Source organism: Sitodiplosis mosellana, unplaced genomic scaffold (genome assembly GCF_009176505.1).
Source record: "Sitodiplosis mosellana isolate CC-2019 unplaced genomic scaffold, AAFC_SMos_1.0 Smas_scaffold_6167, whole genome shotgun sequence".
Taxonomy (NCBI): Eukaryota; Metazoa; Arthropoda; class Insecta; order Diptera; family Cecidomyiidae; genus Sitodiplosis; species Sitodiplosis mosellana.
Genome location: NW_022601408.1, coordinates 2,450,345 through 2,466,633, shown reverse-complemented (window position 1 = coordinate 2,466,633; position 16,289 = coordinate 2,450,345). Strand labels below are relative to the sequence as shown.

The following is a 16,289-nucleotide window of genomic DNA, read 5'->3' as shown; positions in this document are numbered from 1 at the left end:
GCGTCTTCGCGAAATTTAACTATCAAACCTTTTCATTAGGCCATTCCGATCAAAAAGGCTCGAATCAAATGCTGAAAAAAGTAGCAAATTATAAAAACATCGGAATCGATCGAGCTCAGCTTTCAATTCACATTCGGTTTCGGATTCGTATTCGTATTTGTTTTTGAATTCGCACTTGATTTGTGATACCTTCACATTTTTAAACTTACTCAAAGAATATTCGTTGCGAACGAAAAAGAACAAAAAAATTATGTATGGGAAACAATATTGAAATCGCCGAAAAATGTGTTCAGTGATGAGTATATTGTATTTTCGGTTTTCATGTTGTTGGCCGCGTGCCAATTGTTTCGCTTTCTCGTTTTTCTTTTACTTCGTTGATGAAAACCGAAGCATACATTACATTTCATCTCGTCTTCGCTTTGACAGTGTTTGTAAGCATCTTTGCGTGAATTGATCAAGCGAATGAAAGCATAACACAGAGAAGCGCTCGAGTTTATTTTCGATTTTCAGTTCCAATGCGCGAAAATTGGGCAAAAGAACACCCACATCTATGTGTGCTGTGTGGGAATGGCTTTGCTTTGCTTTGCTTCGCTTCTGCTTTCGACCGTTTTTTTTTTATTTGCTACACTCTCAACCAAAATATGCGCGAGAAAAACATATTTTACCGCATTACGATATTATTCATGTTTGGCATACATTTTTTACGGTCGTGTGTTTTTGAAGTCTAGTTACGAACAAACATAGAATTTAAACGATTTTAAAGTGAAGATACGGTCAACTGAAGGAATTTATGCGCAAACAAAATATTTTAAGCTAAACTAATCGAATTTTTTGCTGCGAGAAATTAAAATCTAATTACTGTGTGACTTCTAAACACGATTCCTAAGCCCAGTTATTTCGCAGACATTTCACACATTCGATTAAGTAAACAATTGATAGATTTACAAGGTTTTTGGTTTACTGTTAACAGAAACATCAACCACTTTACCCTTGGTGCATTGCACGGCCATGTCATAGACGATTGAAATGAATGTTAAGTTTGATGAGAAACAAGTAGATCCATTTTAACTATGCTTTGATATGATCACACCGAAGTTGCATTGATCAATCAATTTTCGTGGAACATCCCAAAAAAAATGTATTTTGCTTCCAGGTTTTTCTACACGATGTACATAGTAATTCTGGATTTATTACATAAACCGTGTAAATATGCTGAAAAACGGTGTAACTTTTGTTAGAACTAAACTATTTTTCCTATCGTGTTTATGATTACATCAATCCAAAATTGTAATGTGTACTGTTGTCTGGATTCAAAAATTTTCTGAATATCACATGACCCACAAAAAACCACTTGAACCACACTTATTGGAAGATTTTTTTAATAAGAACATCTACTTTGAACAATACTGCATCGATTCATGTTTTTCTAAACAAATTTGTATCAATAAAGATAATTTTGTGAACTTTTTTGAGACCGCCAAGTACTGGCTGGATATTTTAGTTCTGAAGGAAAAATGAAAACAATAGCATTTATGAAGAACCTGATCTTCAGACAGAAATTGAACTGTAAAAGAAAACAGAACAAAAGAATAGAAAAGGATCAAAACCAAAACAACGCCTAAGAAGGCAACTCCTATAATATACAGACAAAATGAAATTCATTCCAAATCAAAGTGAATATGAAATCATTTTCGAATATATAATAGTTTTAAGTCTGTCATTTCTAGTTTATTCGTTCTTTTAAAATAAACTTTGGTGGGTTAAAAATAAAAGTGGGTTTTGGTGGATCCTCAGGATCGTTTAGTACTGCTCCCGGTTCTGGAAGTGGATCGTCAGGATGGGCCAGGGCATTTTCAAACCCAGTCTGGTCCATCCTGAAGATCCACCAAAACTCACTTCCAGAATCGGGAGCAGTTCTGAACGATCCTGAGGATCCGCCAAAAACCAGCATTAAAATATCTGCGAAAATCGACCAAAATGAAAAAAATCTTAGATATCTCGCATAATGTAATATAATTGAAATTAATTTTTAGAAAATGCAAAAATCAATAGAAATTCAATAGAATTTTTTGCGTGATATTCCCCTAGACCAATACTTACAGTCACGGCAATCAAATTAAAAGTGGCAGCCAAATCTTAACGTTTTTTACTTCTTTATATATAAAACTCATTGTGTGTGTATGCGTGTGTGCGTTTGTCCTATTTTTTTTTATTTTCATGATTTTTTAATTCTTGGTTTTTATGGTGAATATGTCGTTAGAATTCTCGCGGCTTAAATAGCAGATTCACATATCAGTTTTGATTTTCGAATTAAATTTTCAAAAGTTTGAAGAAACAATTTTTTTAATTGTTTTTCGATACAACGTACATTAATGTGGATTGATGGCAATGAAATATTGGTTTTGGAACAGAGTTGAACATGGACACCATCTCGGTCCATCATGGTCATCTTAACACGACTTAACAACAATTCACATATGAAAAAAATGCGTGTAAAATCAACACCAGAAAAAGGAGCAACTTTCCCAGAAAATCGTCTTTGCTTTGAAAAAACAAGTATGGAACATACGAAATGATACAGACTAACATTCATAACTGAATTTTGCTTTTTACGTCAAATTGTATCGTCATCTCACTGAAATGCTTAGTTTTCTTATTCATCTTTCTTGATTGAAAAAAAAAACTAACTGAACGGAAGAGAACCCGAACTAGCGCCCAAGCCGAGCGAAGCGAGGCGAGGAAGCTAGTTGCAAATAAATATTTGAAGTTTTGTATAAATGAATCATGATAGTTTGGTTAATCAATCGATATAAATTGCCTAAAATTCCAGAAAAAAATAACTAAAGGAAAGGTCTCTAAATGAATTTTTCGCCAAAATTCAATCTTATTTGCAGATTGAGTATTTATATCTCTTTTTTCAATATTCTCATTGGAATAAATTTAATTATTTTTTTCGTTTTTGGAATCGACATAAGAATAAATTAAAAATACTCTCAATTGGAGGATATCCACTTTTCTTTTACGATTCTTCAAACAAAAAGATCTATAAATTGAATGTTGTTTGATATTCATCGAATGAGAATGTTAAAAAAAAGATACAAATATAAAATTCACCCAAACATTGTATTTAGAATATTTATTTGCAAAATGATAAAAACTAAAATTTCATTGTCTCTCATAGTTCATGGCTGCATAGTATTTTATCATAGTAAATATTTTTTTTTTATAGAAATGTAATCAGTTGGTGTAGTGCTAAAACTAACAATAAGAACTACAACTGCTAAAGAACGATATTTTTTTATTCATTCTAGAAAATTTGAATTGAACCAATTTCATAATATCAAGACAAAGAAGGACGCAAATGAGTGAATTCTCCCTTACAATATAAATGCGTAAATCAATTCCTTCATTAGCGACTTTCGGTATTCTTTGAAGAGCTGTACACTGCATCAAATGTCAGAAAAACAACTTGTTTGTTGTGCAAATTTTTCCACTTGCTACTAGGTATGAATCTGTGGGTGTCATTTGTATTCGCGTGAAACTACAGGCATTCCATTCATCAACGAAAAACAAGACTTTTTCTTAAATTGTAGCAGAAATGAAACTTATGTAAAATTCCGAATGAAACATTTTTACGAAAATTTTGCAGCAAAAAGAAATTTATTCAAAAATCAAAAAAGTTTTAAAAAGTAAGATTGACACCACCCAACAAATGATTGTCATTTCGTTTTTTCTTTCAATCATCATATATTCTGTGCAGTCGCAAGGGCACTTGAACCATTTCCTCACTGCTTTATGCGGCTGCAAAGATGTATATTCTTGTAATCTCCTCTATGTATTCAGATTGCTGAATTTAATACCAAGCGCTTAATATTCAGTGAAAAATGACTTCGAATGAATGAAAACTAGAAAAAAAACATGGCATTCGGAACTCTTTAGATTAAAATTGGCTTAGTGTCTGCTGACCTCGACTCTCTATGATTCGCTCTAAATTTACGCTTTGTTTTTCAAGTCTCTCTCTCTCTCTCTCTCTCTCTCTCTCTCTCTCTCTCTCTCTCTTTCAAATCGCAATTATTGGAAAATTTTCAGCTTCAAGACCTCAATTCGTCGGGATAAGTACTGAAATAGAGAGAAAATGCTAAAAAAAAATGCAGTTCAATTTGAGAAAAAAAAGCGGTCGTGTTCAGTGCGATTTGAGGAAAATAGAAGTAATCCAAAGGCGAGGAAGAAGCTGTGTAAAAATCTGACATCATTTTTACTTACCATTTTCACATACGAAATCGATTACAAGTTTTGCAAATGTGTGTGCAGTTTTCCATGTGTACCCTGGTAATAACAATAAACGGTGTGCCGTATGGCACTTAAATTTCAAATTGCTAGTAAATAAAAGAACAGTAAAATATGTTTGCTGTAGCCAGAAGTTTATTCATAATAATTAGCGCCATTTGCTATTTTCTCTATTGAATAACATTTACATTACATCAGAGCAAAATTTAACCATTCAAAAGGTAATTCATATGTATGTACAAGGAAGAGTTTGTGTTGGGTGTTAGTGAATCATATTCCAATCGGTATGTTGTAAATAATTGCAAAGCATTTTCTGTCATAACGTTTACGCATCAGCTCCATCAATTTTCTTTGGTCTATATCCAAAAATAGACGAACCAACTCGAACAATTGTGCTGCCCATTTCAATCTAAATAAAATATTCCGTAAAAAGGAGTTGTAAGTATTGTGTAAGTTCGGGCGAAAAAAAAAAACTTGGAAAACTTGGAAATTCAAAAGAAGAAGGAAAGAAACAAATAAAGCAGTTTATGTTTTTTGGTTTGAAATCTAGGTAAAATGACGAAAATAGAATAACCAAAAACTTTGAATACCGAAATACTTTATTTAATATGTTACGTCAGCTGATTTGTATTTCTATTTTTACATAGTGGTTTTTATAAATCACGCACACTCACATTTTTAGTGGTGTCTTCTATGTAGCATGCATAAAATTGCATATTGAAAGGCATTTGAAATGCTCATAGAGACGACCGATTTCATCATTTAATCATGATAATTGAGTGAGACAGTGCCATTAAAAATGTATCGGACCAAAAAAAAAAAAAAAAATAGTTGGTTTCTCTTCATTTATTTCGTAATTGTACGACTGACACCTAGACGAACGAGAACATATTTGACTGCCAAATGGAAGATAATGGTTTTTTTGAGAGAGCTAGCCTTGCGAAAATCATTTCAAATGAAAGTAGAAAAAGGTCAGCTTTCGGCAAGATTAGATGTTACACAGAGGGATGGACGTAGGAAAAAAAAAAAACAAAACCTATTCACTTTTGAGTTAAACTTTTTTGAATTTTTCATTCGGCAGTACTGATTTTCCTCGCATTCTTGTTCTGATTGAGGAATTTGTTTTTTCTTACATTTATGTGATGTGATGTATTCTTATAGCTGTTTTCACATTACACTTTCCAATGAATGAAACGCTAAAAAAGAATACGTCTGTGTTGATATTGGTTTTTCGGTATTTTTAACATCCTTGTGTAAACACACAACGCAACCGAAACAATTTCGTACGTTTTAACGAAAAGTCCGGGAAATAAACGAATTTTTAGATATTTTCAAACCATCGGACAGCCAAATTCATCAGATATTTTTCACAACAGAGAATGGATTGTTGTAAAATACATCAATCTATTTAATTTATATCAAGGAAAAAATTGATCCAGCAGTGAAGGTGATATTATTCGGCGGTAATTTTATGAAATAAGAAAAAAAAATTAACTCGTTATTTAAATCCGTTTAGATTTGATTGATGTGTTTCGTCAGCGCTTTATACGTTGACCGGAATAAACAAGCTGATAAATTATATAAATTTTATTATAAAAACATGGTTTTTCATCAGCTATATCTTATCTGGCAACGACACTATAGCTAACATAGTAAAATCGCTTGATTTCTAATCGTAAATAGGATTTATTTTGCATATTACCCACAAATTCATCGATTAATTAAATAATTGTTGATTCTGACATTTCCAACAGATTTATTCTATATAAATCCGCACAGTTGGTCGTAAGCTACTCTAAGTTTAACTCACCGCTTGTTCAAAGTCGTCTGACATGCCCATCGAAATGTGTACGTCTTCCGGTGATAAGTTGAACGTATCGCAAACATTTTTGTGGCAATCTAAGAGGCATACGAAATCTGGATTTGGACCAAGAGAATAGTCGTATCCAAATTTTCCAATTGTCATTACTCCTTTCGGCAACAAATGCTTGCAATTTTCAGTGATATGCCGATATAAGTCAGTCACAGCGCTTGGTTCAATACCGCTTTTTGCTGAAATCAAAAGATATCCAGTTAGAAATGTTCGAAATAGAACAAAAAGACAATTGGCATTTCAGTTTCGGATTAAAATCGGATAATTTGAATATTAACCTTCTTCTTGACTAGTATTCACTTGTACCAAGACTTTGAGTGGTTTATTTGGCGAAACGTTTCCCCATTTCTTATTTAATTCATTGGCTAATTTGATGCTGTCGAGGGTTTCTACCATGTCCAATCGTGGTACTTTTAACAGCTGAAAAACATCAATATGAAAATTTGAAGACAAAGTAAAATTTATGCTCATCGAAATGTGAAAAGGAGAAAAAGCATAAGCGCAAAGTAGACCTTTAGCGAATCAACCCAATGTGATGTTTACCTTATTAACTGAACTCGATTGTAAATGACCGATGAAATGCCAGCAAATATCCGGACACTGTGCGTTGATCAATTCACTTGTGCTCTTCTCCCACAGTTCTTTCACATAGTTTTCTCCAAAATGTCGTTGTCCAGCTGAATATGCATCGACAATCATTTCAATCGGCTTGGTTTTACTGACAGCCACCAATGATGGTTTTGCATTTCGAATATCCTGTTGTGAGTTAGTTGGAAAAGGGTATGAACAGCAGTAGGTAAGCTAAAGTTATCTTATCAAAAGCAAATCAAATGCACTGTGTCACTCTCTTACCGGGCTTCTCTTCGAATATGCCTGTTCGACTCGTTCCAGAATGTGCTTAATACCCAATTTAACGTCAACGTTTGCCATGATGCGATTTATCATTTGATGATTGCAAAACCAAAAATCTACTCCAATTTTGTGCCCAAAGACTTTTTCTTTTAGGATTTGTGTTGATATTGTTATCAAAAACTGATTTTAATTGATTTTATGTGCGCGAGTGTCACATTTACTCAAATCAAAAATTGATATTGTGCTGCATACTTATAGCGTAAGTATAGGAAAAGAATTGACTTAGCAATAAGCTTTTGCATGATTTAAGGTTGAACACATAGATGGCGTACGAATATTCGAATTAATTTCGAGATTTTCCTCGTTTCATACACGAGGAAAATGTTTCAATGGAGCTGCATCAATTGGTTGATATTAGACTAAATAGTTGGTTAAATAGTACAGCACGAGATTTTCCTCCCATTTTTTTTACTGTGTCCCAAATTTCGGTAGCTAGCGAGCATGCGATTGATCGTTGTCAGCGGTGGTTATGAACATGAAGCCGCTTACAGCAAGGACTACTTTCGTCTCTACCAGAATAATCAGATGGCTTCTCGTTCGCAACTGAGGATAAATCATCTCATTTTGATTCTTCACACTTCTGCTTTATTCACTCGTGTGTTACCGTACTCCTCATTTCGCTGCCACTTACAATAGTTGGCCGGCTGCTCGAGTCAATTATCATCGAAATCTTTTTTAACGTCGCAAAAAAGTAGCCGTTTCTTTTCTTTGAGTTTATCTTAGGTACAAAACAAAATTTGTCATGAGCACGCAAACGTTGATTCTGACTAACGTTGATATTCCTTGAATCGAACAGATTGAATCAAAATTCTATAGTTTATGACATGAGATATTTTGATTTGTGCAAGCCATCTCAATCACCATTGGGTAATTAATTTCATCTCTATTGACAATATCAACTGCTATTGTATTGGCTGCTCGTTGTTGTTGTTGTTGTTGTTGTTATTTTTTCTCTTTGTTTACAATTCGGGGCACAATGCGTGTAAAAATAGAGAGATAGCGCCAACCGAATCGAAAAGAAAAAGTCAATAAAAATTTAAAAAAGCAAGCAGCGGCATTCGGAAAATAAAAATTTGTCTCTTTATTATATGCTACAACAAAAGAACAATAAAGAATTTATATATCGAATCTCTACGAAACAAATGAACAATTGTTTTCGGTTTATTGGGAATGAGTATAACATATATGAGTAGAATGCGCACACACAGTGCATGATTGTTCAGTTTTGGGTTTCAGAAAGAAAAATATCGATTCTCATCACCAGAAAAATAAAATTTCGCTGTGCATCGATGGCAATTAAATTTAATGATAAATTACTATGTATTCTGCGAAAACATGAATTTTCTACCTATGCGCCGTTTTTCTTTGCGAAATGCTGTTTTTTTTTTTCTTCAAAGGTAAACGATAAATGTGAAATAATGCATTTCAAACGACACACAAATTGATTTATAAAGATTTTGGTTGTCGTATGTCTGTAGATCTTTTGCAATACATTTTCCTTAACTTTTTTTTTGTCGTTGCTGCTGCTGCTGCTGTAAACCTGATGAAATAAAAATATAGTACGAAAATAATAAAAAAAAGGACATGGGCATTTGTTGTTCTTGACCTGAAAATCAGTGTTTTTTTTTCTCACTCTCCTCTCCCTCTCTCCGTGTGTACGATGTGTGTGAGTGGTTGGCAACACAGGACAAAAGGAACGTGTAAATTCTTTTTTTTGCACAATAGAAACCTGAATAGCAAAGTCGAGTATGTTTCGATCAAAACGAAACACCAACAATATAATATCTCTCTCGAACATCAATAGAAAAATAATAGAACGCATTAACAATGGAACCTTTTCAAGATGTAACAACTTTTGCCCAGATTGAAAGCAAGCAGCAAACTTGAATACAAAACAAAAAATAGCAGCACGTTGTTTTGTTTATTATGTGAAACAAAATAGAGATATTATTTGGTCCTTTTATTCTTGAATAGTGGTCAATTTTAACACTTATTTTAACTGTTTAACGAGCATTTTCAGAAGAACTGTCAACTGTGTGTGTTTTGGGATATATACTTCAAATGGACTTCCATACACAATAGGCCATTTTCTCAATTCAATTAATATTAAGTGAATAGAATTGGATTGGCATGATGAACTTTACCGATAGATAGATAGATATACTTACGGTTGATGTAGAGAGCGAACAAGAGGTAGCCGGGGCAAGTATCAGTATCAAGGGAAAAAGTAGAAAGAGAAACATATCTATGTATCGAAATACACAAAATAAATATACGCGCTTAGAACACGAAGAATGTGAGTAAATAAAAGTCGTTTACCGTTCATAGCACGAGCACTCCACAAAGTCAATTTTCTGCAAACAATAGAAACAATCAACGGATAATAAATGAAATGATAGAATGAAAATTCGGTATTAGGATTTATTCACACTATTCATTAAATTGACTTTAAATTGGAATTGTATGGAATTGCTTTGCTTTTCTATTGCCATTTGAGTGTGCTGCGTTTGCTCGCAATTGAGATCGGTTTTTGAAAATTCGTCGGCGATATCTTTAGAATGTCTTTTTATTCGCCAATTAATCGCACTCCTCCGTCATTTTCATTCTTTTTGCCGTTGTTTATTCTTGAGCCAAATGGATGAAATTTTCAGTCGATTATCTTTCTCTTTTTTCTTTCTTGTCTACGCTTTTATTCTATCGCTTGATAAACGACCTTCGGCACATGTATTTTCATTTCAAATAATTTGTATTGATGGATTCCGGTGAACAACATGATGTTCGATGGTATTTTATTTTTTACTTTGAAACCAATTAGGCATCGCTTTTAGTGCACTCATTTTTCATACATCTATGATATTTCGTTTTAATTCGAACACATCATCACTTGTGCAGTTAAACAAACAACCGTCATTACCGAATATATCACATCTAACGAATTTTCACTCGTACACGTAATTTTGATTTCTGTTCTTTTTTTCTCGTTTCATATTTGCCATCCGTGTATAGCGCGTTGATCATCGACGATGATTGATTAGATCTAATTGAACGTGTAAAGCGTCACCCAATTAATTCTCAAGCAATTTTCAATACATTTTCTTCAATGCATCGCCTTCAAACGGCAACAAATTGCTTATTTTTCAACACTTACGTAAATAAGTAGAATCCTGTCGATAATTAATCTCTTTTTTTTTTTTTGACTCTTCGAAGAAAATGAAAAGCATTAGCAGCCGCTTTAGTCGACGACCAAATAAAAAGAGACAGAGGTGAAGATTGAAAAATTAGAAGCAACGAATCGTATCGCTTGTTTGCTCAATGATGTACCAATCAAAAAATTAATCGTTACACAATTTCCACCATTTATAATTCAAGTAAATGGATTCCTTAAATGGGATCGAAGAGGAAGAGGGACAGAAAGTGAGCAAGAGAGAGAGAGAGAGAGAGAGTCATCGGCAAGCGATGAAAAGCATATTGCATGCAATGAACTGGCAAAACCAAACCCTAATTCTCATATGCTATCAATTTCGAGGCAAATGGATTGTAAAAATTGCATCTATTCATAATAGAATCCCAGTCAACCAGACAGATTGCCATATATGCTGTGCAATGAACCAACATTTTTGAACGAACCATCGAATGAATGCAGACGAAATGCATTTTACCGAAAGACAAATAAAAAGCAGTAGAAAATTTGGTTCGACCAATGCCGAAAACGGAAAACGCTAACGACAGATCATAAACAATCAAAATAAATAAAGCACACACAGACGCGTCTGTTTCACACAAAACCGATATATTATACGCATTATTTCTATTTGAATTCATGAGCTGAAAGAATGTAAGTGAAAAAAAAGATGTTAAAATTAGTCATCTGTTGGTAAAAATGATTGGTGGCTTTTGTAAAAGTTTGTTGATATTTTATTGTATTGTATTTGTTTGCTACCAAAAGCCATTCCCTTTGGTTTGGATAGGCACATACACACACACACACACACACGCGGACGCACATACAGACACAAACAGCCCGAGCGCAGAAAAAAGTATTCAATGGTTGTGGCATATCGGTGTCGATTTCGATATCACAGAACCATAACGGTTCTGTTGAAATTAACATTCTTTATTTTATGGGTTATGCCTTCTGATTTTAACATCATCAAATTGTATTTGAAGACTGTTTACGCGCTGGTCCATTGTAATATGCATGATATGTGTGTGAGTGCTGTTGCACAAAGGTGACATATTTCGATTTCGATTTAGCCGTTGCATTCGCATTCACAAACACAAAACGCGCATTTTTCTTTTGTTATATACCCTCCCAACCGCAGTTTGTGTGTGTGTTAACATGTTCATCGCACTCACTTATTTACTTCGTTTGGCACATAATTTGCTGAATATGATATCGAGTTAATGAGCTTGCCGCAATCGTTTAAAAAGAATAATTCGAGCTAAGCCAATAAAAGATGGAACAATGTCACACTCAATTCTCTTCCCATCTCTCATATATGTTTTTACTGTTCTTTTTTTTTCGCATGTCCCCCGTTTGTAATGCTTCCCCGATGAATTTTCGAAATGGCAACAGCTGCACACTCAGATTCATTTGTTATGAATTTCAGGAGATGTAGCATTGATTATGATGTCATTTTTTCCCATCTGGGCCTAATGAAAACAGTTGAAACCCATTTCAATTGAGATCAAAAACGATTCCGTTTTTTTTTCCTTCTCACTTATATTAAAATACATTAGTTGATAGGCAACGCAGATTAGAAAGACTTTCATTTACATTCTATTGATTTTTTTCTCTTAAACTGAAACAAAATAAAACGGAATTGTTACGTTAAAAAATAAAAATAAAAAACCGTTTCCAATTAGCATTTTAAAGCGTTTTTTAGCACAACAAATTGACGAATGTGCAAAAGAGGAACGAAAAAAGAACACATGAAAAATTCCAAATTTACAACGAAGACAACGCGCTTTACAAGCCCAAGTAATTACCTTGAGAGAACGTTGCAAGAGTGAACGAAAAGAAAGAAAAATATAAAAACTGTCGTTCATGCATATTTTAAGCACAGCCCCGATCAATTCATACTATATATATATATATGCTATATACAGGATTCGCCTGTGCAATTTATGGAATCGAAACTCAAATTATATGTATGCAATTGCTTCATTTATCATTTACTGTTTTTAATTATTTCGCCGGAGTGAAACCAGATTAAGCTAAACAAATGACCCGGCAAATGTCTCAATTTCCATTTTTCGCCGTGCGGTGTGTTCGGTGTCCGTTGTATGTGTTTGTTTGTTATTTTTTTCATTCGCCATGTTGTGTCTGTGGAGATTCACAGCATTCGACATAAAACAGCATGTTGCTCAAGAATGCGCGTGCACTGTGATTTTTCGCAATTGGTTGTTGTTCGCGAGAAAATATGGCACCATAAAGCGACGAGCCCAAAAGTGCTATTTGGCTATTTGTATTTGCATTTTATTAATGAGACACATATCATCACGTTTGGAGCGCGGCGCTGTTGTTGTTGTTGTTGTTATTATGAATCCCCGTGCCATTGTCCATATTTTTACTCGAAACTCTCAGCCCAACTCTTTTCACCGTTTCGCAATTGCGTTCATGCACACGCTCGTGCTGTCCCGCTCTCTCTCTCTCTATCTCGCTATACCATTCTCCTGACACTCGTTGCAATTATATATCATGTTATGTTATTGGTGCATTTTCCTACGTGTATTTGTGATTTCATTACACGTCGCTCATACTTGGCTCCCTCTTCTCTCTCTCTATCTCCACTATGTGAGAGAGGAAAAAAAAAAAAAAAAAAAAAACTATAACGCAATAATTATGTGTTGGCATTTCGGTCGTGTATATTTCTATACTTTTTTTTTACCATTTCCGTTGACTTCATTAAATCAAATAGGCGTCTTTCTATTGTACACATTTGCAATATACACATCTCATTCTTGGCCGAGAACGCGCGCGATACTGACTCTAGCTCAAATGCATGGAAAGGAACAAACCAAACAAAAAAAAAAACATCTAAACCATGTAAGTACATATGAGCTGATGCAATTCTGCTCTTCTTCAAATTATGATTTTAGTTTACATTTTCATTGAGGCAATCCAAACCATCTACACATTTGTATCGTAAAATTAGCGCACACCTAATCCCCATCTTTCATATTGTCCAATTCATCCATACATAACTTGTTTTCCATTTCTTTTGAGTCATTGCACAGTTTTTGTGCGTTTAGTTGGATAAAGCCTAAATGCCATTCTTTTGCCATATTATTTAAGACTAAAATAAAAGAAAATTATGATTTCTTTATCCTTCGTGATGGTGAAAAATAACAATAATGATGCGGTTTGGCGCTTTAACATTTTCATTCGTTAATTACACTGCGTTTTCATCGAGCCATATATTTTCGAGCTGCAATCGATTTGGGGCTTAAAAGCTGAATACTGTTTCGTCGTTGTTGTTACTGCTTTTTTTTCCTCTTTGTAGAAACATCATTCGTAATGATTTGCGTTGCTAAACGGATAAAAATGGGTTCTGAAGAGATCAATTGAATGCGAACAAAACGAAACAGCAACAACAACTCACAAAGAGATAAACCAAAAATAAAACATTCATTTTAGTTTCCATATTTCCGTGTGTGCAAAATCGTTCAATGTTTCTTATTTTTTCCAATTTCTTCTGGTTGCGTCTTGAAAATTATTCCATTGTGAGTTAAATTTATTCTCCTGTTAACATAGGTGCCAATGTTTAACTAAGTACTAGTGTATTTATATATATTTTATGGCGTTAACCCGCCTTGTTAAACAAATGAATTTATTGCTATAACACGCCCAATGGTTTGGTGGTTTATTTTCTTCATTTGTATATATGTGTGTATAATTCGTGTGTTTGCGTTTCGTGCATTCGTTTTGTGCCTTTGTTTTTCTGTGTTTTGTTTCCATTTTCACTTCTCGTTTGCTTGATTTGTGTTTTTTCTAGTGCTCACATTCGCACTCGCTTGCCCAAGCTGGCAGACTGTTGCAGCAGCAGCAGCATGAAGAAGAATATGGTATTGCCATGCTGCGCTCAAATTTCAACGGCGATCAAAAGATTGATCGCTAACCGATCCTTGATATCGACTTAATTATACAATAAGATCATAATTTGTTGGCATCGTCGACTATAATAAAAGTATATATATATATATATATATATGTATGCACCTATATAGTATGATATCAATTGGTGAAATTCGTTTAAAACGTATGAGAATGATTCAATCGATTTTCCAATTTCCACTGAAAATAATCCATTAATTTCAAGCCATATTTTTTTGACATGTTTACATTTGCACTCGCAATTTTTCACCCGAACAATGTATCATTGTGAAATTTAATCCGGCGGATAAAAATCAACGTATAACAATCTGAGTCATTTCCCTTTCGGAATTATAACATTAAAATATAAGCTCAATGAAAAAGATATTTGCTTAAAATTTCCAAAACTCAGTGGAAAAAAAAACAAGCAGAAAAAGAAGAAGAAGCATTTGTGCACAAAGACAATCAACTCTCACGCACAACGGCAGCAAATGGCATCAGATCAGAAACCAAATCACCCCATCCCTTGTTCGTGCACGCCGCTCAAGTACACATAGAACCACACGCTCGAATAACCCGTCACATTTTACTTAGTCAACAGTTTGGTCTGGCTGTATGATGATGACTGGAAAATGTCATTGGTGGACGGAGCGATATAAAATAAAATGAGCAAACACCATTTAATAACATAATACGCATTTTATTTTCGGGGTTCCGATTTTTCGGAAAGTTCTTCCCTTTTTTCCATAATAAATGTAGTTTGAAGTCCCAGCAAAGTTGTTTATCTGACAAATAGTATGTCGTTGTTCGTTTAGGGCAAGTCTTTTGCTCTTTTTCTCTCTCTCTCTCTCTCTCTCTCTCTCTCTCTCCCTCTCGTTCCCATTCGTTCGTGTACTATTTGTGCCCTCGTGCAATTCGCTTCGGCGAGAGCTGCATTAATAGCAGAAAACTCTGCCAAACGTGAAATGCTACGCTAGCGTTTAATGACTGCACCAGCAAAAAGAGATGAAAATACATTTCGACCTAATCGTTAGCTATTATTCGCTTGTTAGACGATTACGTATCATTTATTCACTTATCTCTGAGGGGTTGCTTATAATAGGACAATCTAGAGAATGAGAAGCATAACGCAGAAGGGAGAGTGAGTGAGTAGAAGAAATGAAAACACCATGTCAGCCATTTAGAAAATATAGCTACCATCTCCATCTTCGTGCCCTCATTGCAATTTAGAAGCAGCGTACAGCGTACACAGAAGCAATCGACTGACATAACAATACCAAGTTGCCTGCAATAAAATTATAATAAACATAATACAATTGGCTTGTTAAAATTTGTGAATCTCATTGCGATTGTAATTAATATTGTATTCATAGATGTTTCATTGTTCATATTGGCTATGTTTCGTCGTTTATTTTTGCGTTGTCGGGGGGTAGCCATACGAAACCAACGTCGACCAATGTTGTATGCAACCGACGATTGACTCACAAACACCAAATGATTGCGCATTATTTCGCCAAATTAATACCTATTCGATCGAGATGTTGTAAGTGAGCAATAAATAAATCGAAAGAACCGCATATACAATTCTATTTTTTTTTTTCTCGCTTTTCTCACTCATACTCTTCCTCGAATTGGGTGGAATAAAAAAGAAACTGGGGCGACCTAGAATATAACATGGAAAATTAGTTCTCCATTTCGAGCAAGTAATAATAAATCAAACATAATTTGTTACCAATACAAAATGTGGCAAACCGTCGAAAATCATAAAATTAATTAATGTGAGCATTCCAAGTTATGTAAGTTGGAATTAAGTTGGAGCTGTTCTTAGTAGCAGTAGCAGAAAAGCTGTATAAATCGTTTTAAAGTCGATTAAACCGCATGATTTAGGATGGAATCGCCTTTTTTTGTTTGCTAAGACGAATGTTTTACTGAGATTTCATGCTAGTGTATTTTCAATTCGGAAAATATATGATTCTGTAAAATCTAAATATTTTGAAAGCAAAAACGCCATCACTGTAGGGTTTAAGAAGGATTTGTGAGCGTGTTTTTTTTTTTTCAACTCGAAGGGAGTCAATCCAAGCGTTAAGAAAAGCATTAAAGTCAAATGAAAACAATATTGGA

General features: G+C 34.2%; 1 protein-coding gene across 1 annotated transcript; it reads right to left on the bottom strand.

Annotated features, from left to right (window-relative positions):
- Positions 1-4,400: 4,400 nt before the first annotated feature.
- LOC129575404 (pyridoxal phosphate homeostasis protein) lies at positions 4,401-7,232 on the bottom strand. Its single transcript, XM_055458995.1, has 5 exons — positions 7,013-7,232; positions 6,704-6,916; positions 6,439-6,580; positions 6,098-6,339; positions 4,401-4,696 (listed from the first exon to the last, which is right to left on the bottom strand). The coding sequence occupies exons 1-5, from the start codon at positions 7,103-7,105 to the stop codon at positions 4,613-4,615; spliced, it is 774 nt and encodes a 257-aa protein (XP_055314970.1). The 5' UTR covers positions 7,106-7,232; the 3' UTR covers positions 4,401-4,612.
- Between the last annotated feature and the right edge of the window lie 9,057 nt (positions 7,233-16,289).

Coding starts and splice junctions, on each gene's coding strand:
- LOC129575404 (XM_055458995.1), bottom strand. CDS start 7,105: ATGATAAATCGCATCATGGCAAACGTTGACGTTAAATTGGGTATTAAG. Junction 6,581..6,703: donor AATCGAGTTCAGTTAATAAG/GTAAACATCACA, acceptor GATGTTTTTCAG/CTGTTAAAAGTACCACGATT. Junction 6,340..6,438: donor GAATACTAGTCAAGAAGAAG/GTTAATATTCAA, acceptor TTTTGATTTCAG/CAAAAAGCGGTATTGAACCA.